We start from the raw sequence: 24,801 nt of genomic DNA on the forward strand, positions 1-24,801 counted from the left end.
CCTTCTGGGTTTCCAGATGGCCTCAAGCAGTTGCAGGATTTCAGACTGGCTTTTAATATGCTTGCCCCCTGAAGTAAGGAGTCCCCGTTCCTTGTAGATGGCCCGTGGATGTGGAGGGTTGCAAAAGCATACCGTGAGTCAGCATAGATGTTCACTGACTTGTCCTCTGCCAGTTGCAGGGCACCAATGTGGGCCCATAGTTCTGCCCTCTGGGCTGACCACCCCTGAGGCAGGGGCCCTGCCTCCATTACTGCCTCCTGGCTAACGATGGCATACCCTGCCAGTCGTTCACCATCCCTCATAAAGCTGCTCCCGGCAGTGAAGAGTTGGAGGTCAGGGTTAGGCCGGGGTTGATCAGACAGGTCGGGTCCTCTATGACCTCGGCACAGTCATGTTGGGGGGGCCCTGCTCGGTGGGCAAGAAAGTGGCAGGATTCAGTGTCTTAACTGTCTCAGCCCAAACTCGGGGGTTTTCATGTAGGAGCCCCCGATACTGGGCCAGCCGTGGGTCAGATGTCCACCGGTGGCCATGGGAATTCATGAGGGGGACGACAGAGTGAGGGACCCTGACGTGGATAGTCGGTCCCAAAGTCAGTTTTTCAGCCTCTTTGACAAGGAGGACAGTAGCTGCCAGAGCTCTCAGGCAGGGAGGCCATCCTGCTGACACAGGATCAAGGTGCTTGGATAGGTAGGCAATGGGCCTCTCCCATGCATAGCCCAGTAGTCTGAGTAAGGACCTCCAGGGCAACTTTGTTCTTCTCAGTCACAAATAGATGAAAAGATCTGGAGACATCAGGGAGACCTAATGCAGGGGCCTGTGGGACTAGGCGCTTAGCCTCCCTGAAAGCTTGCTCTTGAACCTCCCCCCAAAGTAGGGGCTCCTGCTCTGGGCCCGAGAGGGCCTCATACAGAGGTCTGGCAAGCTGGCAAACCCTGGCATCCAGATGCAACAGTATCTGGCTGCCCTAAGGAATTCACGGAGCTGCCTCTGGGTCCTTGGCGTGGGAATGTTGAGAATGACTTTTACCCTCTCTATACCCAAAGTTCAGTGGCCCTGTGTGACAAGGAACCCCAAATACTTCACCTGGGTTTGGCAGATCTGGGCTTTCTTCTGGGGGACCTTGTATCCTGCTTTAGACAGTCAGGTGGTCCAGCAGGGCCTGGGTTCCCATCCAGCACTGGTCTCGTGTAGATCTGGCAAGGAGGAGGTCATCTATATACTGGATCAGGGTGCAGCCAAGCTCCTGCCGAGGGAATGCCTGGAGATCCCGTGCCAGCGCTTCCCCAAAAAGAGTGGGGGAGTTCTTGAATCCTTGGGGAAGGCGACTCCAGGTTAGCTGGGTTTTCCAGCCTGAGTCCAGGTCCTCCCACTAAGGCAAACAGGGGCTGACTGGCTGGGGTGATTCACAGGCAGAAGAAAGCATCCTTGAGATGCAAGCATGTGAACCAGGCAGCCTCAGGGGGTATCTGGGCCAATAGGGTGTAGGGCTTAGGAACCACTGGGTGGACCGTGACACTGGCATTATTGAGTGTGGAAGATTGACTCAAGGAGGTCTATCATGGCCTGGGGCTTCTCAGAGTGGGGGGTGGGGGCTATGGTTTTTCCAATTCAGGAGGTCAGTAGTGGTGAAGGGCTGATAATAGAAGACAGACCCATCTGGTTGGTAAGTCCCATCTGGGTTCTCTTGGCCCTGCCTCAGGGTCTCTCAGAGGGGCATCTGGAAGGCAGGTCTGGCCTCGGCTACATCAGGGGGGCTCGGTCCCCCTCTCTGGTCTGGGGAAAGAGCCGGAGGAAGCAAAGGAGATGAGGCCGACAGAGAGGGAGTCTCGTAGAGAGCCAGGGACTGATAGAGGTTCAGGTTTTGGGGTGGTGGTGGAGCTGAAGCTGAGATATATGGGGGAGGCTCATCTTCTGGTGCCCCCTGTAGGATGACTGGCTTGTGGGGGTCTGACCCTGATGCCTGGCCAACCAAAATCCTCGCCTATCCCTGTGTTCTCTTACGCATCTGAACCCACAGGGGCTTGGTGCGGACAACTTCCAACCAGGAGTCTGTCTATACAGGGGAACTGATCTGGGTGCTCAGGCTGGTCTGTGACACCAACTACCCCCCTGTAAACTGCTCTGGTGATTCCCGGGTCTAGAGTTCCCTCTGAGGGCCAACCCACATTGAATGGGGCCACTCCAAGGTGCACAGGGTTCAGAGACACCTCCATCATCTCCCCTGAAGCCTTGCTTAAAATTCCTAATCACACAGTGCAAGACTGTGTGCTGAGACTGAGTCCCCCCCACGAGGAGAGGACAGGATGTACGGTGGGTGTCGCAGAGAGAGAAGGGATGGGGGTGCTCGCAGAGCTCAGCCAGGTGCCTTTCTCCTCGGTCAGGAGATGGGGAAGGCCCACTTAGACTCCACAGCTTTGGGCTGTGGAGCCAAAATACACACACACACACACACACACACACACACACACACACACACACACTCACAGAACCAAACAGAAGTTAAACAATCCCACCCAAATGGTGAGCCCTGAACCTGAACCTGAACCTGTATCAGGAGGTGATCAGTCTCCCCTCCCGCCTGCGGGGGCCTTATGGTACCAGTGCCTTCCAGGAGCCCACTGCTCCAAATTCCAAGCTGAGCCCAGTCGGTCGAGCTGCTACGGTCCCCAGGATTGCCGCTCCGGAAGCCTCCTGCTAACAGGGTGCAGGTGGCACCACTTCTATTCAGGGGCGGGGCTCCCAGTGCTCCCAGCTCTCAAGTTATGCAGGGCTTTGAATGCCAAACAGAGCATTTTGTATTTCCTCCTGGAAGCAATAGGGAGCCACTGCAGTTCATTGAGTGGGGGACGGTAGTCAAACCTGCACTTTAGGAAAATGAGTGTGGAGGCTGATGGACTGGAATGGGGAGAGACTTGAGGCAGCCAGATCCCCTCCCCTAGTAACTATTGACCTGCTTCAGGTGTGAGGTGATGGTGTTTTGTTGTTTTATTGAAAGCTGATTGAGAAGCTTTGATGTGCAGTATAAAAGTGAGTGATTATGGGGCAGCTAGGTGGTTCAGTGGATAAAGCACCAGCCCTAGATTCAGGAGGACCTGAGTTCAAAGCCAGCCTCAGACACTTGACACTTACTAGTGTCATGGGGAAAGTGGGGTAGGGGTTTAGGGATAGGGGTTTGGGGTAGGGGTTGGAAATGGGGTAGGGGTTTGGGGTCCTTAGGACTTCCTCTTTAAAGAATTATACCCTCTGGGGCAGCTAGGTGGCGCAGTGGATAGAGCACCCGCCCTGGAGTCAGGGGTACCTGAGTTCAAATCCAGCCTCAGACACTTAACACTTACTAGCTGTGTGACCCTGGACAAGTCACTTAACCCCAACTGCCTTATTAAAAAAAAAAAAAAGAATTATACCCTCTTGCACACAAAAGCAGTTAGAATAAGATAGTAGTTTATTTCAGGGCTGAGGAAGGGAAGGGAAGGGAAGGGAAACCATGAAAGAAATCCTTGGACTTCTCATGGGGAGAAGGCATGGCACAAAGGTGGCTCTGAGATACCAGTCTCCTTGAGCAGGAGACTGGCAGGTACTTTTATAGAGGACTGATGGGGGTGGCCATCTGACTGTGGAAAGTTCCTTTAGTGAGGGAGGACCATCCCCCACTGGTGGTGGCTGGAGGAATTGGGTGAGGGGTGGCTGCTGATCTCTCAAGCCATCCCCTCTGGACACAAAGGAAGCAGCCACACCCAAATTTATCTCCCCAGGGTTGAGGGAGACTAGAATGAAGGATGGTGGTCCTGGAGCTAGCTCAGTCTGATCTGGTTCCATTTATCTCTCTAGGTGTGTCTGTCCTTTAGATTAGTTTCTGAGGGAGAAGGTTCCTTGATGTGCCCCACAGAACTTCGGGGGTGTCCTGGGCCCATGACACTAGCCTGGGCTAGTCACTTAACCCTCATTGCCCCGCAAAAAAAAAAAAAAAAAAAAGGTGAGTGATTAGAATTCATGATTATTTTGTGGGGATGAAGGGGGCCTGGGTAAGTGGAAGGGGGGAAAGGCTAAAGGTATACGTCTCCTCCTCCCAAACTTAGAAGAATAGCTGAGAAGGAGGGGTCTGCTTGGAGACATGTCTGTATTATTGGGGCAGAGGTGGCAGCAATGAACCCAGGCCAGCAGACTGACCCAGGCTGGGTAAGGAGAGCTTTGGACATTGAACCCTCCCCCCACCTCCCTCCCACTCACCTGGGCTAGGAGGAGGCTGAGCAGGGTGGAGCCAAGTTTGGCCTTGAATGGCCAGGAAGGGTGAGGGGGTGGGGCAGAAGAGAAATAAATTATGGGAGGGTTAGGGGGCCAGATTTTTGGAGCAGCCATTATCTACCTTCTTCCAACTCTAGCCAGACCTAGAAAACATCAAAGAACCCGGAGTCTTTGGCCAGAAAAAGTAAGTCTGTGTCTCAGGTGCTCCCCTACCCCTACCCCTACCCCTCCCTGGTTTCCACAGTCCCTCAGGTATCTGCCCCTCCTCCACACCTCCTTTGGTAGATCCGGAAATGAAGCATTTTTTCAGAATCTTTTTGGTCTGTGTCTCCCCTCCCCAAGCTGTCCTTCTCCCTTCCTCCCATGAGAGAACTCTTGAGAGGCCTGCCCCTTCCACCCATGAGAGGAGGCTGCCTGGTAGAGAGAGGAGAAGAGTGCTGCATTTGGAATTGGGCTCTGGGTTCAAATCCACCTGTTATGGGGAAAATAGGGTAGGGGGTTTGGGATATGGGTAGAGGTTTGGGGACCTTAAGAATTCCTCTTTAAAGAATTACACCCTCAGGGCAGCTAGGTGACCACAGTGGATAGAGCGCCAGCCAAATGTAACAGAGGGAAAACAGTTGGTGTTTTCTGTTGTGGACCCAGTTCTATTTCCAAGACTCTTCATCAACTGAGTAACCAGAACAATGCTTATGGGACAAAATTTGACCTGAGTTCAAATCTGGCCTCACAAAAAAGAAAGAAAGAAAGAACTCTTAAAAAAAATTATACCCTCTTGCACGTAAATCCAATAGAATAAGATAATAGTTTATTTAGGAGCTGGGGAAGGGAAACCAAGAGAGAAATATTTGGACTTCTCATGGTTAGAAGGCATGGCACAGAGTGTGGCTCTGAGATAAATATCTCCTCGAGCAGGAGACAGGCAGATACTTTTATAGGGGATTGATGGTGGTCCCATGAGGTGATCCTCTTATTGTGGAAAGTTCCCCTATTGAGAGAGGACCATCCCCCACCGGTAGTGGCTGGGGGAGTTGGGTGAGGGGTGTCTGCTGATCTCTCAAGCCATCTCTCTCGTCCTCTGGACACAAAGGCAGCAGCCACACCTAAACTTATCTCCCCAGGGGTGGGGGAGACTGGAATGAAGGGTGGGGGTCCTGGAGCTAGCTGCCTTGCGATCCGGTTCCATTTATCTCTTTAGGTGCATCTGTCCTTTGGTTTAATTTCTCAAGGAGAAGGTTCTTTGATGTGCCCCAGAGAACTTCTGGGGTGCCCTGGGCCCATAACACAACCACCAACTTCCTGCCTTGCTCCACTTTTCCCAGGCTCAGTAGATTCCTCCAGTGTCTTTGCTCTCCACTCCATGCCCTGCCCTTCTCTCAGGGACTTTCTCTGGCCTCCTAGGCATTGTCTCTTCCCACAGTTAAATGAAAAAACCTGAAACCCCCCCCTCTTCCCCTTGCCCCAGTACTGGCTCATTTTCTAAAATTGCTCCAAGAAGCCCCGTTGGCCTTAGCCCAGGGCCTGGCACAGTGTACACTGTACCCCAGGAGCAGAACTCGACTTTCAAAGGCACCAAAGAGGCGAAAATGTGAACAGGAAAGAGAGAAGATCCCTCTGCATTGAACATTCTATGGCCAGAGGGAGGCCCAAAACGTAAACTCAGAGGGGGACAACAGTGATAAAAGGGCTGCACGTGAAGCCTTGAAAGGGAAGAGGAATTGGTCCTGAGACCAGAAAGCCTCTTGGAAGAGCTGGACAAGGATCTGACAAACCCAATAAGAGGCAGGAGGGAAAGTGGGTAGAGATGCTGCCCAGGTATTCTGTAAGCTTCCCCAGCATCCACCTGACTTCTTCCTAGTCTGTAGCCTAATTCCCTTCTTGTTTTCATCCATAACAATCAAGGTCTTCCTTGGGGGTCTGGTGGGAGGGTGACTTTCAAAACCTTTAGAAATGCTAATGACGCCCCCAGGATCTCTCCTGCCCCAGTCCCCTCCCCTTCTGCCCCTCCCATTTGGGAGTCTTCCTTTGTTTCTCCTGAATGGCCCCTTGATCAGTTTCTGAAACTGTAGCTCTGCCAAGTTCCAGCCTGTCAATTGCAGGAGATTCTTAGACTAAGACAGCCCTAGTCCTGGGAGTTCACTCTCTAATGGGAGGATAAGGGGGTTGCCACATAGTTTACGAATATTGGGGAGATCACTGGGTGGGGGAGGGTGGAGTGCCCTGACTCCTGGGAGATGATGCCAGCTCCCTGAATGTCTGAGCTAGCCTGGGTTTTGGCAACATCCCAGGCCCTTAATCTCTTACCAGGGGAAGGTGTCCCTGACAGCCTGGGTCTGAGGCAAGGCTGGGAGCCTGACTTCCTGAGTCTGGCTCTCTGTTGACAACAGGTACACAATTCTTCAGATCAAGCCTGTAGAGAGGACACAGGTAGAAGGTAGTCTGAGAGGAGGAAGCACCAGCAGCTGGGGAGGGAGGAAGAAAACCAGGGCAGGCCTGCAGAAGGGGGGATCTGAGAGCCATCCTGAAGGAAGCTAAGGCAGAGGGGGAGGGGAGAGCCCCCAAGCAGGAGGGAGCAGAGCTTGGGGGTTTTCTGTTTGGGGGAGGGAGGGAAAGGCTGGTGAGTTTAGCACATGCCTGGAAGGGGGAAGAGTAGGAGAAGAATAGAGGCCTGCAGCAAAGCTGTGCTTAATCCTATAGTTTTCCAATGTGTAGAATTGGGGTTTGGATTGGATGACATAATATCCCATTTATACAGGACATGGGGGTTATCAAAGCCTTTGTTTCTGTGACAGAAGCCATATTGTTACAGGGGACTGTCTAGTAACCTCCCCAGCATGAATATAACAAGGTCTTGGTGGAATTTGAACTCGGGTCTTCCCTTCAGAGAGGCAGCTAGGTGGTGGCAAGGTAGATGGAGGACCAGTCCTAGTGTGTGAGACTCATCTTCCTGAGTTCAAATGTGGCCTCAGACACTTACTAGCTGTGTGATCCTAAGCAAGTCACTTAACCCTGTCTGCCTCAGTTTCCTCATCTGTAAGAGAAACTGGAGGAGGAAATGGCAAAGAAACTCCCAAATGGGGTCAGGAAGAAGAGTCATTCGTGACTGATAATGACTGAGCACCAAGTTCCCTTCCACACTCAATCCACTCAACTAACAAAACACATGCAATGCCCAGAACTTCCCCATCTTTAAAACGAAAACCTTCTCTTAGCCCCATCATCCTTAAACAGCTATCCCCTTTCCTCCTTTACACAGGGATTTCCTAGAAGAGACTCCCTGTATGGGATTGCCCCTCCTTTTTCCACCCCCTGCTCCTTCTCCACCTCTTGGAAATCAGATCTCCTTGAGTCAGCTAAAAGCAGTGACCTCATTGCTGAAGGCTCGTCCCCTTTCATTGGCTTTTCCCTGACTTCTCTGTAGCAATGGTTGTTGCCAACCATTCCCACCCATTGGATAAACACTTGTCCATGGAGATTGTCACCCATCCTGGTTCTCCTCCTGCCTATTGGACTGATAACTCCTTCCTCTGGTCTGATTTGGTTCCCTTTTCTCCCTGCCCACCTCACTCCCCATGGGGGTAACTCTCCCTCAGTCCTGGGCCTGCTTTTCTGAAGTGGTTCTCAGGCATCTCTCTGGAGGGAAACTAGCTGGGTGGTGCAGTGCAGTGCAGTGGGTACTGCTGGACCTCAGTCAGCTAGACCTGAGTCCAAACCTCTCTCACATGGCTATCACCTCTCTTAAGTGACTTGATGTCTTGCCCTCTCAGTTTCCTCATCTGTATGTCCCAGACACTGCACTGGGGTGCAGACGACAGTCAGTGTTGTTCCCTCAGCAAGTTTAGGTCAGTGTTGGGGAATTCCTCAGCCCAGAGGTCCCCAAAACCTCCTGGACAGCAGTAAGAACAATCAGAGCTAGCCCTTCTCTAGCACCCAGGTGCCAGGCACTGCTGAGCACTTGGGAAATGGAATCCTCACAGCAGCCTTTGAGTCAAGGGAGACAAGCAGGTCAAGTGACCTGTCCAAAATCTCACAGAGAACATGTCTGAGGTCAGATTTGAACTCAGTTCTTCCTGTCTCCAGGCCCATCTAGCTGGAATCCCTCCCTGAAGATAAAGTGGCATCTGCTCACTGCAACTGCTCTGTGGGGAGCATCTCAAGGGAACAAGGGGAAGTAGAGGCATAAATAGGGTTTTACACAGCCTCAGTCCATCTGGGGAGGCTGGGCAGCCACTTTGCTCATTGGGGTGGTTGGGATAGAGGCAGGATGTCAGGTGATTTGGGGAGAATGTTAACCTTCCTCTCAGGACTTGCAAAGGTTGTTTCAATGGGGATGTTTTCTCATGGCCAGAATATTGGGTGGGGCCAGAGGAGGTGGGTCTCTAGTTAATTCCTTTAGAATATCCTATTAGTGACTCCCCAGTTATTGGAGGCTTCCCTGAAGTCTGTCTCTGTTTACATAGTCCTGTAAGGCAGTTCAGTTACTTTGACATCCAAGGAAATTCTTTTGGGGGAGCTGTTTACCCCCAATTCACTGGATTTCCTCCAAGTCCTCTCTGTGCCCCTCCCCTCCACTATTTTCCTGAACCACCTTGGATACCGCCTGCAGGAAGAATTCTCTTTTCTGGGGCCAAGTAAACAAACCTCCCCATATGAGCCACTTCTGCACATAGGCCCTGTCCAGGAACTTAACTGGATTGGCTTATCTAACTCTCTTGGCTTTGGGGCGAAAAAATCTAAGGTGAAGGTGATGGTCTCCTACAGGCTGAAAGTTCAGGCCTCCCCATATCACGTCCACTCAGGAAATTCCAGTGACTCCTGTGGTATTGGGGAGCAGGTCTAGATGCCTCTGGATGCTGTTTGAAAGCTCTTCAGAGCCTGGCCCCAGCTACCATCCGAGGTGCTTACACACAGTCCCCTTCACCCAGGCCTGAGCAGCCCAACTGGCCTTTTGGCTTCTCCTCCTTTGTGTTGCTGCTTCCCCAGGCTTTGTGTTTATGCTGCTGTTCCCATTGTCAGAAAGCAGTAGTAGGTCTTACCCCCAAGCCAAGCAGACATAGAAGTGGATCTGTGTATGTGTGCATACTTTCTTTCTTTCTTTCTTTCTTTGCTGGCCAGGAGCAAGCCTCCCTCCAAGCCTGGCTCTGGGGGTGTCTCTTGCTACTTTTTTTTTTTAAGTGAGGCAATTGGGGTTAAGTGACTTGCCCAGGGTCACACAGCTAGTAAGTATTAAGTGTCTGAGGCCAGATTTGAACTCAGGTACTCCTGACTCCAGGGCCGGTGCTCTATCCACTGCGCCACCTAGCTGCCCCTCTCTTGCTACTTTTAAAGGCAGCCTGTCACATCCCCAAAGTCCTGGGATGCCATGCCCAGTTTTACCACGAGGTCAGAGTTGACTGACCTACATATCTCACCCATAGTATCAGATGGAGGTAGGGCTCTGGGTCTGGGGTCCCCAGTCCCTTCTTCCTCCTGGGTGTCTCTGCAGGAAGATGAGGGAGAGGCAGGAGGCCAAAGACAAGGAATTAGAGAGGGTGGCAAGTCCTCTTCCTGTTCATGCCAAGGTCATTTCCAAGCCTGACCCTCTCTGCTGTCCTCCTGTCCTGGTTAGAGTCTCTCCCCTGAGGGCAGGACGTTTGCAGGTGCTCTGAGACTTCAAACTCTGTAATTCCAGGTAGGCCAGTGTCCACCCTAGGAGGAAAACGCAAAGACAATGTCTCTCCCACTCTGAGACCCTTCTCCCTCCCCAGGCCAGTTTGCAGACAACCAAAGCTTATTCCAAGGAGACAGCCTGGAACCAGAGAGAATGGCTCCAGGGACTCAGAGACCCTCATCCCAGGTGAGTGCAGCCCATCCCCAGACCTGACCAGCATCAGCAAAGGTGGAATCCAGCAGAGGCAAGGAAGCTTTATCCTGTTACATGTACATGGTCCTCTGCAGGGCTGTCAGCAGAGCAGACATTGTCCTCCTGGTTCTGCTCATTTCCTTCTGCCTCAGGCCACCCCAGTCTTCTCTGCTCCCTCTGGAGTACTGAGACAGTGACTGCTCTGTGCCAACCTACTCTGGATACAAAGGAAGGTCTAAACAATAACAGTCCCTGCCTTCAAGGGGCTCAGAGTCTCCTTGGGAGATAACATGGCAGCAGCTGGATCCACACAAGGTCTCTACAGTATGAATGGGAGGCCCCCTCAGAGGGAAGGCCCAAGCAGGGTCAGGGACCAGGCAAAGCTCATTTTCAGAAGGTGAGGATTTTGCTGAGATGTGAAGGAAGCCAGTGTGGGGGGGTCTTGTGACCTGGATCTAGGGGCTACCTCAGCCAAAGAATTGCAGGCTCATCAGGAATCTTGTGTTACAATGGAAAATCATTCACTTCTTTGCACCTAAATCCCATTTACCCCCAATTTTTTTTTTTTTAGTGAGGCAATTGGGGTTATGTGACTTGCCCAGGGTCACACAGCTAGTAAATGTTAAGTGTCTGAGGCCGGATTTGAACTCAGGTACTCCTGACTCCAGGGCCAGTGCTCTATCCACTGTGCCATCTAGCGGCCCCTTCCCCCCAATTTTTTAAGGATACACCTGAGCAGGGAGGGCCACAGGGAATGCTTTCTCCTTGTCCCTTTTCATGGTCAGCTGGGCTAGACCTCAGGGACAGATGCCCACACCTGCCTCCAAGTGGGTGCTGACAAAAACCTGAGCATTTCTCAAGTCTGGATGTCCTGTGACTGTAAATAAAAGAATCTAGAAGTAGCCTGGCTGGCTATTCATACCTCAGACAGTGGGGTCACCCACTGAGACTGAGGATCCTTACAGGAGAAAGCAGAGTGTACACCCCACCTGGGAAATCTAAGAGCCAAATGAACAGCCCACCTTTTTACCTGCCTAATGACTTTTTCTGGGTTTCAGCACCATAATGCTTGGGGCCTTGTGACCTGGAGCAGGAGGCAAATTCACCCATGAATTCGAGGCTCATCACAAATCTTATAAAGTGGAAAATGATTTATTAGGAGAGAGGAACATATGACCATGAGACAGAATCATTGTTGAAAACCTGTCTCCCTGGGTAAGAGAAGAGCTGGCCCATTCTATGTTTACAAAAAAAAAAAAAAAAGCCATGTGCAAAGCAGTTAGGAGGGGCAAGACCACTGGCAGGGAAACAACTGGTAAGGAGTGCCTGGGGAGGAATAGCACCCACCTTCATCAGTATGTCATCTTTGTTCCTTGCAGACTAGGGTCTTTTTACTCAGACAGACCATTTTTTTTTTTTTTGGTGGGACAATGAGGGTTAAGTGACTTGCCCAAGGTCACACAGCTAGACCGTGTCAGGTGTCTGAGGTCAAATTTGAACTCAGGTCCTCCTGGATCCAGGGCTGGTGCTTTATCAACTGAACCACCTACCTGCCCCCCACACCATATTCTTGAGATGGGAGGTGGAGCTGCTTTTCTCTTGGGAAAGTTTAATGATTCCTTGGGGTTTGGGGTCCCTCCTCCCACAACATCAGGATGCCCAGGTGAGGAGGGGGTCAGTGCAAGCATGAGAGACAGCCCTTGGAAAGGCACAGAGTCAGGCAATGGAGGGTCTTGGTCAAGGATCATCCAGGGGGCCTGTGTCCCCAGGTCAGAGAGAAGAGGACTGAGGTGCAAGAAGACTGGACAGGGTTCTCTGGTGTCTGCTGTGTGCTGGGAGTCATAGAAACATTATCTCCCATGATCCTGTTGGGACATTTCTCAGGATCCTTCCTGGGGACGGCCAGAAAAGGGAGCACAAGTTACAGCCAGACTGTAAAGTGTGGTTTAGCTATTCTCTCTAAAGAGAGACACCTTCCTTGAGTGGGTGACAGACATGTGTGTCTCAGAATTCCACAGTTGACAGAGAGACAGTCACCCCTCCTGAGTTATATGACCTAACCTTTGGGTAGGATGGGTTAGGTCTTGTTATCATAGACAGGCTTACAAAGAAGTTTTAGATAAGACTGGGTTGGGCACAGAAATGGAAAAGGTACACGTTTTAATCATAAAAGTATTTTATTATTTTCTAGTTATATGTTGACATAGTTTTCAACATTTTGGGGGGAAAGCAGGGCAATGAGGTGCTTTATCCACTGCACCACCTAGCTGCTGCTTAACAATTGTTTTTATAAGATTTTTAATTTTCTCCCTGCCTCCCTTCCCACCCCCCTTTGCAAGACAGCAAGCAGTCTGACATAGGTTATATATGTACAGTCACATTAAAAATATATCTGCATATGTTGTGAAAGAAGAATCAAAAGAAAAGGGAAAAACCTCAAAAAAGAAAGACAAAAACAGTAGCAACAGTATGGTTCAATCTGCATCTAGATTCCACTGTTCTTTATTCTGGATGTGGAGAGCATTTTCCATCATGAGTCGTTTGGAATTATCTGGGACCATCGTGTTGCTGAGAATTTAAATCTGTCACAGTTGATCATCATACAATGTTGTTGATGCTGTGTATATAATGTTCTCCTGGTTCTGCTCATCTCACTCAGTCAGTTCATGTAAGCTTTCCTAGGCTTTTCTGAAATCCATCTGCTCATCCTTTGTTACAGCACAATATCAATCCATTATATTCATATATCACAACATGTTTATATAAATCTATATTTACATTTATTTGTTTGTTTATTTGTTTGTTTGTTTGTTTATTTATTTGTTTTCCCGCAGGACAATGAGAGTTTAGTGACTTGCCCAGGGTGTCATACAGCTACTAAGTGTCAAGTGTCTGAGGCCAGATTTGAACTCAGGTCCTCCTGAATCCAGGACTGGTTCTTTATCCAGTGCACCACCTAGCTGCCCCAGCTATAAATATTTCTGCACATGTGGTTCCTTTTCCCTTTTTTATGATCTCTTTGGGATAAAACCCTAATAGTGGAGAAAATTTACATTTTGAGTAAAAGTAAAAACTGGGAATTGAGAGTTAGACTTGAAAGTTTAGATATAAAGATGTTTAGCACTGGGACTCGAACCAGTCCAAAGAACATAGGAGCTTCTTGATTAGTCAGGGAGTGAGTCAGTATTTGCTAAGCCCTTTGAGCCTCCTTGGACAGAATCACAGACAGGAAGTGAATCCTCTGTGTTCTCCTAAAGTGAATGGGGAAGGGAGGTCCTGAAGGGGACATTCATTCAGTACCTTGATTTAAGAACAGCCAGTCTAGCATCAAATGGAGTTAATGATGTTTTCCCAAAAGTTCACTTTAAGGACCATGAGCCACTTGGTACATCAGAGCCTCAGTGTTACAAGTTGGGGGATGAGAGTGCAAAAGATGTCCTTGTGCTTCCCAGAGTTAAAGGAGGAAAGAGACTGGTTGGGGGTGGCATAAAGATGGCCAGAGAACAGCAGGAGGGGCACAAGGGTTGGGCCTGTTGAAAGTCCTTCCCAGTGAGCATGGCCAGGGCTCTGGGGGGACTCTAGAGGGCTGAGTGAAGCAGGAATCATGGCATGTTCAGGGAAGAATAGTGCCCCTGGGATGAAGGCTGCCAAGGCCTTTTCAGGGCTGCTTTCCCCTTTGATGTCTACCTGGTCCAGCCAGGCCTCCCCTGGCTCCAAGAAGCTGTATCATGCACAGCAGCCACAGCCCAGTAAACTATTTCAGCAGAAGGACTAACCAGGTTGGGATTAACTGAGGTGTCTCTAACCCTTTGGTGACTTGGTTTGGGGGGGGGGGCAGGTGTCTACCCCAAGCGTGTGAAGACGTCCCCCTGTGGAGTGGGTGGATAAGAACGATTTATCCCAGTGGCCATGAAGGCAGCTGAAGCAGGTGCTTTGGAGCACTGAGAGCTTGCTTGGACATTGAAGACCAAGGTATTCCCCTGACAAGCCCAGGCCATGCCCTGCAGCTCAAGCCATCACCAGGTACCTTGACTCTGTTCTGCCCCTGGACTGTGACAGCTCTGGAAGGAGGAGTGAGGCTGGTGACTTTGTCCAGCTCTGACTTAATTAAATGCAATTTCTGAATGAATTAAAAGACATCACCCATAGCACTTTGCTATTTTTATCTCTCAAAGTCCTGTGGTGACAGGCATGTGATGTAGCAGCAGATGGAGATGCACTGGGAGGTATAGTCACAACCCTGCACACAGGTGGCCCAGGCCCCAGGCCCTCTTCTCCCTGAAAGCAGCAGGGGCACATGGCAGCCCAGGCTGGCCAGATTCTTCTGCACTGGTCACCTCCTGGGATGAGGAATGGGATAGAACAGATGCCCTAAGAATCATCTGCTTACTCAACCTTGGCCTGATTACCCCAACACGTGGGGGAATCCCACCTTCCTGTCAAAACAAAAACCATAAAAAATTTCTGCAAAGGTGACTCGCTCCCCATCAGTCTATGAAATGTGTGCACCCTTAGGGACAGCAGACAATCCAATAGACCTGAAATATGAAGAGCTTTTGTTATAAGAGAATTCAGGCAGTATCACATCCCAATAGCAGCCCTAAGTAAAACAAGGCTAGCAAATAAAGGCCAGCTTCTGGAAGCTAGAGCTGGATCCACATGTTTTTCTGGAGTGGCCACAATGAAGGGAGCCCAGGGAATTGGGCAAAGGTTTTGCAATCTAAACTAGGCACCAAGCTTGTATGCCTAACAAAAGGAGTGAATTAAAGGCATGTGACAACATGCTTGCCTTGCAGAAAAATGCCAAGGCTATGGAACAAAGACCTATATAACTCCTCAGTGAGGAAGGGGACAAACTGGTAAATGATAAGGACATGATCCTGGAGAGATGGGCTGAACAAGTCAATAATGATCTCAACAGACTGTTCTCAATCAATCAGGAAGCCATTGGTCATTTACCTCAGGTTGAAGTCAATCCCTCTCTAACCAAATTTCCAGCTGAAGAAGTTTGAATGCCATTAGCTCCTCTCCTGTGGCAAAGCATCTGGTGCTGCTTTTATTCCAGCTGAGATTTACAGTGGGGGGGAGGGGGGGGGGCTATTACTCATACAAACATTGGCTAACATTTTCTGGATTATATGGCAAGAGGAGGTTATCCCCCAGGAGCTCAAGGATGCCTCCATTGTCTGTCTGTTTAAAAGTAAAGGAAATGGATTGTCCTGTGACAGAGGAGACTCTCTCTCCATCATTGCTGGCAAGATTCTTTCCACAGTCCTCCTTAATAGGCTGAACCTTCACCTGGTAGATGGCCATCTACCGAGAGCCAGTGTGGCTGCAGAAAGGGCTGAGGAATGGTCAATATGGCGTTTGCTCCCTGACAATGCCAGGGGAAGAACAGAGGTCTGTACACAATGTTCTTCACTAAGGCCTTTGATACTGTCAGTTGTGAGGAGTTATGGAAAAGTATGTCCAAATCTGGTTGCCTGTAGGACTTCCTCAGCATTGAACATCTATTCCATGATGTCTGGCTTGCCTGGGTTCTGGATCATGGACTCCTGCCCTTTCCCAGTCAGATGCCTTCAATGAGGTGAAGCACAGAATCAACATCACCCATTGAACTGGGTAAATTATTCTACTTGAAAAAACTACAAGACAAGAGAAAAGTAGAGGGAGCATTTAGGACATAATGTTTTCATTTGCAGATGACTATGCATTTAGTGCACCCTCTGAAGTTAATATTTAACAAAATAGGGGTCAATTCTCTGTTGCTTATTTTGGCCTAACAACACTAAGAAAACACAGGGGGCAGCTAGGTGGTGCAGTGGATAAAGCACCAATCCTGGATTCAGGAGGACCTAAGTTCAAATCCAGCCTCAGACACTTGACACTTACTAGCTGTGTGACCCTAGACAAGTCACTTAGCCCTCATTGCCCCACAAAAAAAAAAAAAAAACCAAAACAAACAAACAAACAAACAAACAAAAAACCCTGCATCTGACCATGGCTCCAAAAGCTTCAGTGAAAACCCGGGTACTTCATCAGCCAGCACCACCCCACACATACCTGCAACCATCAGTCCCAGCAAGTGGAGAGGATTTAAATCCTGTAAATATGTTCACTTCCCTTGGTAGTCTACTTTTCAGGGATGTTCACGTTGATTATGTGGTTGACAGAATACCAAATTGAAGGGCTGGACCTGTGGAAGAGCATTCTGAGCGTGCACTGGTCTGAGCAGCCAGTCAGACACGGTAGCATAACTGTAATAGTGATGTCCGTTTGGCCCTCTTTGAGAACAAAGGACAATAGGCACTGTACTGCTTATGAGAGAGAAAGCTGCAATTAATGGAATGAAGCCCACTCCAATGAGTTTAAATTCTCATAGAACAGACAAGAAGTACTGACAAAAACAGGTACAGCATCAATAGGACTGGATACATTCAGATAAATACAATGGTACTCTAGAAAGTAATTTGAAGGAGAGGCTCCTAGTGGTGGAAGATAACAGGCAAAGCTTTATGCAGAAAATGTGTTTTCAAGGGACAGAGGGACTGCCACATGGAGTAAAAGAGGCAGAAAGGCAAGGAGGAAGAGCAGAGCCCAGAAAAAGAGAAGGCCAATGTGTCTGGGTTGTGACATCAAGAGGGTGAGTAGTGAGTGTCTTATGAGCCTGAAAGAGAGGTTGGGACCAGGTTGTATGTGGCATGGAAGCTAAAGGGAGGGGTTACTATATGATCCCAGAGGCCATTGGAATTGTCTGAGTAGCAGACTTACATGGTCAGATCCATGCTAAGGAAAAGAAGTTTGGCAGTAGTGAAGAGGATGGCCCAGCGTGCTGAGAGATAAAAAGTAGGGCCACCAATTAGGAGGCTGTGGGAGGGAGGAAAAGGAGGAGGATCAACATTGCCATAGAGTTTACCATATGCCAGGCGTGGTGTGAAGTTACAAAGTTTACAAAGAATGTCTCATTTGATGCTCAGAAGAACTCTGGCAAGAAGGACCTCTTAGTATTCTCCTCTTGCAGCTAGAGCACTTGAAGGAAATAATAAAATTTGCATAAATTTGACAAATCACATCTTTTGAGGAAAAAATTTAAATGGCAAAAAAGTGAAGATGTTTGCATCTTTGTGAAAAAGAATTGCTCCATACGATGATCCAGAACAATCCCAAAGGCATACAATCCACCTCCAAAGAAGCTGATTGAATCATGTTGATTGAGCACAGACTGAAGGAAGCTATTTTTCACTTTCATTTTTCTTTTTTTCAAATTTTATGATGCAAAATGACTAATCTGGCAATGGTTTGCAAGATTGCACAAGTATAACCTATATGTAGCTGATGGCTTGGTGCCTCAGGGAGGGAGTGGGGAAAGAAGAAGAATTGAGAACTCAAAAGTTTCAATTTAAATGTTTATTATTAAACAATAAATGACGTTGAAAAATAAAATTTAATATATTATTTTAATAAAAATAATTTGACAAGAAAAAAAGATTTGCTCCAAAAGAATAGAACCTCTAAAAAAGTGGATCCTATCATTCTGCTTGAAATGGAAGAGGTTCAAAAACCAAGTGCATTGGCCAAGCTCAGGTTCTGCATGTAGCAGATGGGAAAACTAGCCAAGCCTCCCAAGTATCTAAGGGTTTCAGACGTAGCTGCTCTCTTGTCCTTAACTGTTTGTCTTGACTCTTGGTGCCAAAGGCTTTAGGGGTAAGTTGTGATCATTTCCTTTTCTTAAGTAAACTCAGTATCTTATGAATAAGCTTGATCTCCAACCAGAGTCAATAAATTATATGGGAAATGTCATTTTAAAAAAAAAAATGTAATGTTTTTACTCAATAAGTTCTCCTTTCCCCATCATTGGCACTCTTATTTTAACATAACTAAATATTAAAATGAATAAATATATTCCATTAACTAGTAAAAGCAATTATAAAGCAAAGACATAAAATTTATTTTGGCTCTGACACATCATACCAGATGTTACCCCAAGCCTCAATATTGTAGTACTTCAGGGCAGATTGTGAGTAATGGGTTTTTTTGAGTGGCAATGAGGGTTAAGTGACTTGCCCAGGGTGACACAGCTAGTAAGTGTCAAGTGTCTGAGGCTGGATGTGAACTCAGGTCCTCCTGAATCCAGGGCCATTGCTTTATCCACTGCAACACCTAGCACTCCCTATAAACAATATTTCTTTAGAATACTCTTCATGCTTTTATCTAAGTAGGACTTTATTTTAGCTTTTTAGGAAATTAACTATGTTGTTTTTTTTTCTTTATTCTCTTCTCAGTGATGACTAATACAGTATTTGCCAACTTCTCATAAATTCTTTATAAAATTTCCTTAACATATCCCTTATGACATGTAGCGTATCCCCTCAGGTGAGGAGGAAATTCATATTACTTTGCTTTCTTCTCCCTAGGCTCTGGTACTTCACTCACAGAGCACATACATTCTCCCTGAGCCTATGGGGAGAAACATTTCATAGTAAGACCTTTATCGAAGTTTTATCATTCTGACATGGTTCTCACTTCAATATAAAATGCTTTTCTCGATATTCCATTGCATTCTTATTGGATATGGTTTCAAGTGTTGTTGCTGCCTCTCAAAAATATATGAATCTGGGGGCAGCTAGGTGGTGCAGTGGATAGAACACCGGCCCTGGAGTCAGGAGTACCTGAGTTCAAATCTGGCCTCAGACACTTAACACTTACTAGCTGTGTGACCCTGGGCAAGTCACTTAACCCCAATTGCCTCACCAAAAAAAAAAAAAAAAATTAGTTTTGGGCAAATCCCTTCTCTGGTCAGTTTCTTCCTCTAAGTTGATGAGGGTTGGATTAGGTGAATTCTAAAGTCTTTTTTCAGCTCTAAATCATGTGACCTTTGATGGTTTAGGAGTTGGTGACCTTCAAGGATGTGGCTGTGGATTTCACCCAGGAGGAGTGGCGCCTCTTGGACCATTCTCAGAGAGAGCTGTACAAGGAGGTCATGCTGGAGAATGCCCAGAACCTGCTCTCTGTGGGTAAGGACCTTTGCCCCTGGTGACTGTGAGCTACTGACATGGTAGCTCCCTGCTCCTCATCCTGCCAGGCCTAGCAAGTTTGTCCTGATTCTTCCCTCTTTGTTCCCTCAAATTCCAGTCCAGATGTTGGGAAAGGAAGAGAATGGAATAAGCATATATATATTCCTGCTTTATATCCAGCACTGGGCAAAGTGTATTATCCTCATTGTCATTTGATCTTCACAACATCCCTATAAGCTTCTAGTATTATCATCCCCCTTTCATAGGTGAAGTAACAGGCAAACAGGTTACACAACTTGTCCAGGGGGACACAGCTCCCATGTCTCTGGCACTGGTTTCAAATGGTCTTACCGACTCTAGGCCCTGGGCTGTTACCACTGCACTACCACAGCCTCCAATTTCTAGGTAATTGAAGCTAGGCAGTGTGCCCATCCTTCTAGGAAAGAGGTGAATAAAGGGCAAGTTTTCTGATACCAAATGGCCTGTGTGACCTCAGGCTGCCTCCAAAGAGCCCAGCAATCAATACCTTGGGAACCATCCTGTCCTCTTTGCTAGCATGTCTTCATTCCCTAAGGATGACTAAACTGTATATTTCTCGCAATTCTCATCCCTTCCTTATTCTATATTCCTAGGACTTCCAGTTTCTAGAGATTTGAGCTCTCCTTTCCAGGAAGGAGAATCACCAGGGATGGTAGAGCACAAAGATCCAAGGAACTCCGGTCTAGGTGAGTGACATAAAAGCAGGTGTGTGCGGGCTGTTACCATAAGAGGTCTCCTAAGTGTGGTGAAGGGAGTCCTGGACTTGGGGGCAGGAAGGTCTTAGTTGGAATTGACTTTTAGACACATTTCAGCAGTGGGATCCTGGGCAAGTAACTGAACCTTAGAGCCCCAGTTTCCTCATAGATGGGAGCAAGTCAAACTCCGGGGCCTTTCAGTTTCCTTTGTGGCATTTAAAATGATATGGGAGTGAACTATTTCTGCCCCAAGTTGTAGGGAAATGTAGCTGGGGTTGTTAATGTATTGCTACTTAGAAAGTAGAGGCTGTAGCACCAGTTTGGGGCATTAAGCATTTATTAAGGCATGTTAAATATCAGTAAAGATGGAGCACATGGCCCAAAAGTTGAAAGGGGAGAGCGAGAGTGGGCCACGTGGCTGCTCCTTCAGAGTTCCAAGGCCAAGAGTGTCTGGGAGCTTCTTGAGGTCAGGAGGAGAGGCGGCCCTTACACACTGCTTCAAGCCAATTGGCTAGCATCATTCAAATCTATTGGATCATTGGACTGGAAGGTGGTCTAGAGCAGTATGTGGATAGACCCTCTGGGGGGCAAGGCTTTTCAGGTAGGTGTGGATTTAACTTCTGGTGTCTGTATTCACAGTCCAAGGTCCAACTACGTTTCCTATGAAATTCTCCTGACTCTGAGCTGGCCTTAAGAAAGGTCAGGCAAGGCTCTCTGGGTCCCCTATGACCCCATTATTTTCTCCTATCTTGTAGTTATAATATTTTGATGGTATAAGAAGTCATCATTTTGAACTTTGGGGCATCAAACTCTCCTGAAAGCATCTCAGATGAGCTGAGGGTGTCCATTCTGAATTCTTTCCTAGTCTTTATTCTGGTCAATAAACATTTATTAAGCGCTTACTATCTTCCAGACACTGCTAAGCACCAGGAACACAAAGAATGGCAAAACATAAGCCTTGCTCTCAAGGAGTTTAGTCAAATGGGGTACACGACATGTAAACAAGGCTCTACCAACCCAGTGTATTCAGGATAAATTGGAGCCAATCAAGACAGGAAAGGCCCTATGGGTGAGAAAGACAGGAGGAGACTTACTGTAAAAGGAGGAAGAAAAACTGACTCAAACCCTAAACTTGCCTCCAGCCAGGTAGCCCAAAGAGGCAGCCTCACCTCCACAACCCATCTGACCACCTGGAGTCTGCAGCTCCCAGGAGAACCAGCTGTGCAGTCTCTCCTGTTTCCAGCCAAAGTTCCACCACACTCCCACTTCTCTCTCTCTCCTCCTGACTCCCCCACTGGAAGGGAGGTTCTCAGCCATGCAGAGTCTCCAACTGGTTCAACATACCCCCTGGGCTGTCCCCATTAGAATTTGGCCAGGCCCATGTGGGCATGGGGGAACTCCTAGGTGGGGCTTTTTCAAGGTTACATCTTTCCAGTCTTCCCATGATGAAGCAAAGATGGGGTCATGGAAGCCCCAAATCACAATAAATTCCTTACAGAACTCAGATCCTCCTGAATCCAGGACTGGTGCTTTATCTACTGCACCACCTAGCTGCCCCCTCTGCTTCTGTTTTATAGGAGAGTTCATCCCATTCGCATACACACTTATGATTCCTAGCTGTGGATTTACCTGCATCCTGTTTTTTCCCTTGTTGGTATTTTTCTCTTTCCTTTTCCTCTGTTCCTTCTCACTAGTGTTTTGGTTTTGTCCACCTCAGTCTACTCTTCTATCAGCCCACCTCCCTTTTGTCCTTTCCCCTCCTAGTTTTACATTCTGCCACATGACCAAAAAAACATATATTTAGGTGTATGTATGTTTCTGTTAATAGATAATTGTTCTCTTCAGGTGGAGAGACCAGGCTGGAAGTGAAGAAGATGGCTACAAAGGTGAAAGTTTCTGCGGAAGAATTTGGCCAGCTTAGATTTGAGAGTGATGGTGCCTGTAACTTCAGCTTGAAAGAAATCTGTGACTCTGAAACCAAGCTGGGTAAGAGTATCTTTGAGTTTGGTGAAATTGAAAAGGCACTCACACAGTCTTCAGTCTTAAATAACAGGAAGAGAAGGACTTCATGGAATGAATATTTTCAGAACAGTGAAGATAATAAATGGTTTCCTAAACAACTAGAGCCTTTTAAGACCCAGGAGAAGTCTCTTCAAGTGCAAATGTACAAACGTAATCATCGGGAAATGGCCTTGAATTTGAGTTCTGATCTCATTGGACAACAGAAAAGTGACAAAAGTGGGAAGGCCTTCAGTCAGAACTCTAAGTTCATTACTCTTCAGAAAATTCACATTAGAAGGGAGCCTATTGAATACAATGAATGGAAAGCAACTTCATCCCATCAATCACATCTTCCTTGCCATGCTAGATTTTATGATGGAATGAGAAGACATGCAGTTCACTGCTGTGGAAAGGCCTTTGGTTGGAACTCCGATCTTATTAGGCATCAGAACATTCACATTGTGGGGCAGGTAGGTGGCGCAGTGGATAAAGCACCAGCCCCGGATTCAGGAGGACCTGAGTTCAAATCTGGATTCAGACACTTGACACTCACTAGCTGTGTGACCTCAGGCAAATCACTTAACCCCCATTGCCCTGCCAAAAAAACCCCCCAAAACCAGAACATTCACATTAGAAAAAAGTTGTATAAATGTAGTCAGTGTGGAAAGGCTTTCACAAAGAGGTCCAATCTTGCTACACATCAGAGAATCCACACTGGAGAGAAACCTTATGAATGCAATCAGTGTGGAAAGACTTTCAGACAGAGCTCCCATCTTGCTAAGCATGAGAACATCCACGCTGGAGAGAAACCTTATGAATGCAATCACTGTGGAAAGACTTTCAGACAGAGCTCCCATCTTGCTAAGCATGAGAGCATCCACGCTGGAGAGAAACCTTATGAATGCAATCAGTGTGGAAAGACTTTCACACAGAGATCCACTCGTAATAAGCATGAACGCATCCACGCTGGAGAGAAACGTTATGAATGTTTTCAGTGTGGTAAGGCTTTCAGACAGAGATCCACTCTTGCTATCCATGTGAGAATCCACACTGGAGAGAAACCTTATGAATGCAATCACTGTGGAAAAGCTTTCACAAAGAGGTCCAATCTTGCTAGACATCAGAGAATCCACACTGGAGAGAAACCTTATGAATGCAATCAGTGTGGAAAGACTTTCAGACAGAGATCCACTCTTGATAAGCTTGAGAGCATCCACGCTGGAGAGAAACCTTATGAATGCAATCAGTGTGGAAAGACTTTCAGACAGAGATCCACTCTTGCTAAGCATGAGAGCATCCATGCTGGAGAGAAACCTTATGAATGCAATCACTGTGGAAAAGCTTTCACAAAGAGATACAAACTTGCTGTGCATCAGAGAATCCACACTGGAGAGAAACCTCATGAATGTAATCAATGTGGAAAGGCTTTCACACAGTACTGCCATCTTGCTGCACATCAGAGAATCCACACTGGAGAGAAACCGTATGAATGCAATCAGTGTGGAAAAGCTTTCAAAGACAGGTCCAGTCTTGTTGTACATCAGAGAATCCACACTGGAGAGAAACCTTATGAATGTAATCAGTGTGGAAAGACTTTCAGACAGAGATCCACTCTTGCTATGCATGTGAGAATCCACACTGGAGAGAAACCTTATGAATGCAATCACTGTGGAAAAGCTTTCAAAGACAGGTCCAATTTTGCTACACATCAGAGAATACACACTGGAGAGAAACCTTATGAATGTAATCAGTGTGGAAAGGCTTTCACAGTGAGCTGCAGTCTTGCTGCCCATCAGACAATCCACACTGGAGAGAAACCTTATGAATGTTATCTGTGCAAAAAGGCTTTCACTTGGAAATCCAGTCTTACTGTGCACCAGAGAATCCACATTGGAGAGAAACCTTATGTATGTAACCTGTGTGGAAAGGCTTTTGCAGTGAGCTCCGCTCTTACTTCACATCAGAGAATCCACTCTGGGGAAAAACCTTATGTATGTAATCAGGGTGGAAAGGCTTTCACAGAGAGCTCCAGTCTTGCTGCACATCAGAAAATCCATCCTGAAGAAATCTTAGGAATATAATAAATATGGTAAAAACCTTCAGGCAATATTCATATTCTTTAGAAATCTTATCACTGTTATGAATTACAAATTTCATTCAGTTGTCAGTTAGAGCTTGTTCAACATTAGGGAATTCTTTTTTTTTTTTGGTCATTTATTTATTTTCCCCCCCAATTACATGTAAAAACTGTTTTTTAAATCCATTTTAAAACTTTGTGCATACCCTTTGACCCAGTAATACCACTTCCAGGTCTGTATCCCTAAGAGATCATAGAAAAGGGATGTGTCAAGTAAAACTAAATGTGTGTGGTCACCTGTCCCCAGTGTGGGGAAAGCTAACTAGGACAATAGTTTAATAGTTTAGGTATTAAACATTTATTAAAATATATTAGAGGTTAACAAAGAGAGAACAAGTGTCTCTGATAGAATAGGAAAACCTATCTACCCTAGAGGAGAGATCAGAATTCACACCCCTAACTGATTCTTGTACCAACCCCCAACCAGGTTCAAATCACCAACTGACAAAGCCAACTGCCTTCCACACTGCTTCAAGCTGGTTGCTTGAGGGTGGTCTCATGTTGATGTGAGGTAACTTCCTGACACTGAACCTTAGAAAGGTCAACCCTTGCTCTTTCAGCAGGGGGACCCCTGGTAATAATATTCTCAGGGAGAAGGATGCACACCTACAAAAACATTTATACGAGCTCTCTTTGTGGTGGCAAAGAATTGGAAATCAAGTGAATGCCCATCCATTGGGGAATGGCTGAACAAGTTGTGGTATATGAATGGAATGGAATACTATTGTGCTCTAAGAAAGGATGAGCAGGCAGATTTCACAAAAACCTGGAGAGACTTAAGTGGACTGAGGCTGAGTGAAGTGAGCAGAACCATGAGTACATTGTACACAG

General features: G+C 47.3%; 1 protein-coding gene across 6 annotated transcripts; it reads left to right on the forward strand.

Moving 5' to 3' along the window:
* Nucleotides 1–3,972: 3,972 nt before the first annotated feature.
* Nucleotides 3,973–24,128, forward strand: LOC122745445 (zinc finger protein 665-like). 6 transcript variants are annotated; one of them, XM_043990766.1, is made up of 7 exons: nucleotides 4,144–4,176; nucleotides 4,380–4,426; nucleotides 9,851–9,913; nucleotides 9,990–10,078; nucleotides 18,972–19,098; nucleotides 19,731–19,823; nucleotides 21,678–24,128. In XM_043990766.1, the coding sequence occupies exons 4-7, from the start codon at nucleotides 10,046–10,048 to the stop codon at nucleotides 23,912–23,914; spliced, it is 2,490 nt and encodes an 829-aa protein (XP_043846701.1). In that variant the 5' UTR covers nucleotides 4,144–4,176; nucleotides 4,380–4,426; nucleotides 9,851–9,913; nucleotides 9,990–10,045; the 3' UTR covers nucleotides 23,915–24,128. The 6 variants fall into 6 exon arrangements, with proteins under 6 accessions (XP_043846698.1, XP_043846700.1, XP_043846702.1 ...); XM_043990765.1 differs by lacking the exon at nucleotides 9,851–9,913 and having other exon boundaries at nucleotides 3,975–4,176; XM_043990767.1 differs by lacking the exons at nucleotides 4,380–4,426; nucleotides 9,851–9,913 and having other exon boundaries at nucleotides 3,975–4,176.
* Nucleotides 24,129–24,801: the final 673 nt, after the last annotated feature.

The sequence above is a fragment of the Dromiciops gliroides genome, chromosome 3 (assembly GCF_019393635.1).
Source record: "Dromiciops gliroides isolate mDroGli1 chromosome 3, mDroGli1.pri, whole genome shotgun sequence".
In the NCBI taxonomy this organism is placed as follows: domain Eukaryota; kingdom Metazoa; phylum Chordata; class Mammalia; order Microbiotheria; family Microbiotheriidae; genus Dromiciops; species Dromiciops gliroides.

What these genes read in the sequence shown, in the direction of transcription:
- LOC122745445 (XM_043990763.1), top strand. Translation starts at nt 4,319, where the DNA reads ATGGGAGGGTTAGGGGGCCAGATTTTTGGAGCAGCCATTATCTACCTT. An exon ending in GGAGTCTTTGGCCAGAAAAA is followed by an intron (nt 4,427 to 18,971) that starts GTAAGTCTGTGT and finishes TTGATGGTTTAG; the next exon opens with GAGTTGGTGACCTTCAAGGA. An exon ending in CCAGAACCTGCTCTCTGTGG is followed by an intron (nt 19,099 to 19,730) that starts GTAAGGACCTTT and finishes CTATATTCCTAG; the next exon opens with GACTTCCAGTTTCTAGAGAT.